General features: G+C 27.8%; 1 protein-coding gene across 1 annotated transcript in view; it reads left to right on the top strand.

The window, feature by feature from the left end:
• Window positions 1-2,959: 2,959 nt before the first annotated feature.
• The window catches only part of LOC107058083 (two-component response regulator ARR22-like), a 2,799-nt gene continuing 2,090 nt past the window's right edge, over window positions 2,960-3,668 (top strand). The window contains exon 1 of the mRNA XM_015303399.1: window positions 2,960-3,090. Within this exon, the coding sequence (XP_015158885.1) occupies window positions 2,960-3,090 (131 nt within the window). The remainder of the gene's footprint in view (window positions 3,091-3,668) is intronic.

Genomic DNA, 3,668 nt, shown 5'->3' with positions numbered 1-3,668 from the left:
ATTTGAGCATTACTTCATTTAATTTAATTTGTATTATTAATATGTCAATAGCAAATTTTGGCAAATTTCATTTCTGAAAACTTATCACGAGACTCCTATTTAAATGAGCATCAAAATATTTTTCTAGTATAATGTGTTTTCAAGTATTTTTTTCCTCAAAAGACAAAGAAAGGTATAATTAGAACTATGCTCAATAGTTATGTTTTTTTTTCATTGCAATTTATAAAGTATAATTAAACTTTTATTATTTTTTGTTCAGAAAAATGTCTTCAAGTAATGCTTCTTCTTCAAAGGGTAAGAGAAAGTTTAATGAGGTGAAAAAGCTAAGTGTACTTATTGTGGCTAATGATGACATATCTCAAAATTCATATATATTATGTCTTCAAAATTTTGGAGTGGAGACATTGGGAGTAAGAAATGGATTTATGACATTCAATATTCATGATAAAACACAAATGCGTTTTGATTTAATCCTAATGAGCTCAAATATGCCTATTATGGATGGTATCGAGGCAATTAATTCCTAACAAATTACAATTTAATCTTAATTTTATGTGTAATTGTTTACTCAAATATTTGTTTTTATGATATGCCATGACTTGATATACATGTGTAACACACGTGCATATTTTCTGAAAAATTCAAATAACATAACGTTTATCTATGTGTGAATTGTATTTTTATTTTATTGAACATTTTTTTTCGATTACTAGGCAACAAAAAAGCTTCGATCGATGGGAATTACTATGATGATTGTGGGAATAACAACTCCAGATGATAATGAAGAATATCGCAAAAAATTTAAGAAAGCTGGGCTTGATGAATGCTATGAGAAGCCATTAACAAAAAAGATACTTCAGAGTCTTGTTGAGAAAATTTCTAACAAAATTTAGAAGAAAATAAAAGGATAAAGATATATTATAGTTCTTATTATAGAAGAAATAAATCACCTTATTACAAGACTAAATATTATGTAATAGAAGACTTCTTTTTGTTGGTTTCTCATTCAGAGTGCCATATCTATCTTGAGGTCTGATTAATTTGAAATAGTGATTAATATATCATGCACCTAATACGAGCTTTGAGTTGTTGTTATATATGGTATAAAATTAGAATTTGTGGGGATTAAAATAGCATATTTTATCTATAGTTGTGTTAAATTCATATACAACAAGTTTACATTGAAAGTTACTGTTGAATATTATGAATATCCATTAGAGGAGAAAGTTAAGAAGGGTACTAAGAAAATTAGTATGAGTAATCTTTTTGTAGATTTGGTTTTTGATCGTAGTATAAAATCTTTTGAATTTCAATCCATCAAATTCAGATTTATAAAAGAAAATTGATTTTATTTCAGGTATCCTTTGCATCATCCAGACAACAAGATTTTTGGCTTAAAAAGATTGATCTTTACCGCATGCAAACAATAATCCGGGCAAGAAAATTAGCTCACAAAACTAGAAGCAAGTATTTCAAAAGTGGAATTGAAGGTTTAGTTAGGATATAAATACTTTATTTGGAAGATGAATTTGAAATAGTGTCACCTCATAGAGCTTAACGACATGCTTGGTGTGATATTCTTTGTCTATGCGAGGTAGCAGAACTTTGCAGAGGAGTCAGATTAGGTGAAGATGACGTCGTTGCCGCCGCCACCGACGTCTCATAATCTTCCCTCTGATAACTGATTTTGAAAAGTGTTGTTGTTCACACTTCGAGATATTTCAATTTTTTTTAACTTTTCTTATAGTTTTGCTTTGTTTTATTACTTTTAATAGGTTGGGTCCTTTTTAGGCAAGCCTATGTAGAAATTTGATTTGGAAATAAAAGACTCTCTAAGCCTAATTTTTTTTTTATTTCTTTTTGTAAAAAAGAGTTTAATAGTTACTTCGATTAGGTCATCGACATTGACTTATTTTGAGTACATCCATGGGGAGAAAGGAGGGAGGGGTCGTAAAATAAGGTCTTACAATTATTAGAAATGTCAAAACTTAATATATTCAAGAAATTTAAATATTTTGCTTCAACAATGCTTCTTTAGAAAGAGGAAAAAGATCAACTCTTATATACAATAACATTAAATTTAACTAGTTTATCTTTTCAACCTTCCAACAACAAATTTGAGCATATTTCATTTAATTCGATTTTCTATTATTAATTTTCCAATAGCAAATTTTGGAAAATTTTATTTATGAAAATTTTTCATGAGGCTCATATTTGTCTTGAGGTTGGACTAACTTGATTTCACGTCAGAAAATTCATTTTGAAGGATTAAACTTTTTATTTTATTTTTAATCAGTGTAAAGTCTCAGTTTTGAGATCCGACTAACCTAGAGAACTAAAATGTTATTTACTAAAACAGGTTTTATTTTACGAGCTCCGATTTGAGATTTCAGTACTAGATTTATACTTAACTTTAACTGGTTAATTGTAGTTTTAATTTGGAATTTTTACTTAAAACCAAAATTAGAAAAAAAGTCTTGAAAATTTTCAACATGATTCGATATACACGTACAACGCACGTGACAATAAACTAATTTACAATAAAATAAGGTCTACAATAATTAAAAAATGTCAAAAGTCAATATATTCGAGAAATTTAAATATTTCCTTCAAGAATATACCTCTTTAGAAAGAGATAAAAACACTCTTAGCCAATTGCTCTTTCCAAGTTTCCACAACAAATGTGTTTTGATCTAATTCTAATGAACTCAATTATGCCTATTATGGAAGGTGTCGAGGTAATTAATTCCTAACTAATTACAATTTAATCTTAATTTTATGTGTAATTGTTTACTCGAATTTTTGTTTTAATGATATGACATGATTTGATATACACGTGTAACACACGTGCATATTTTCTGAAAAATCCAAACAATATAACGTTTATCTATGTGTGAAATGTGTTTTTATTTTATTGAACATTTTTTTCGTTTACTAGGCAACAAAAAAACTTCGATCGATGGGGATTACTACGATGATTGTGAGAATAACAACTCCAGATGACAATGAAGAATATCGCAAACAATTTATGGAAGTTGTGCTTGATGAATACTATGAGAAGCCATTAACAAAAGAGATACTTCAGGCCTTGTTGAGAAAATTTCTAACAAAGTTTAGAAGAAAATCAAAGGATAAAGTTATATTATAATTCTTATTATAGAAGAAATAAATCACCTTATTACAAGACTAAAGTTATATAATATAGTACTTCATTAGTTATGTACTTGACCTATATATACAAATATTACTTTCAAATTTGGTGAGTGTTAAAGATGTACTTGTAGAACATATACATATATGATTATGATGCTATATATCCCTATTATTATGAACTAGAATACTTGTTTTTGTTGGTTTCTCATTTGGAGTGTCATATTTATTTTGAGGTCTGACTAATTTGAAATCAAGGTTAATATATCATGCACTTGGTAAGAGCTTTGAGTTGTGTTAAATTCATATACAACAAGTTTACATATAAAGGTATTGTTGAAGACTATGAATATTCATTTGAGGAGAGAGTTAAGAAGCGTACTAAAAAAATTATAGTGAGTAATTTTTTTGTGGATTTGAGTTTTGATGGCAGTATTTTAAAAAGGCTTGAAAATATTTCAAACTTGACTTATTTTGACTATGTAACATCCGACAATTTAAAAATGAAGATGAAGAAG

The sequence above is a fragment of the Solanum tuberosum genome, unplaced genomic scaffold (assembly GCF_000226075.1).
Source record: "Solanum tuberosum cultivar DM 1-3 516 R44 unplaced genomic scaffold, SolTub_3.0 scf00017, whole genome shotgun sequence".
Taxonomy (NCBI): Eukaryota; Viridiplantae; Streptophyta; class Magnoliopsida; order Solanales; family Solanaceae; genus Solanum; species Solanum tuberosum.
The sequence above is the reverse complement of the archived record's forward strand: the minus strand, read 5'-3'. Positions and strand labels throughout refer to the sequence as shown.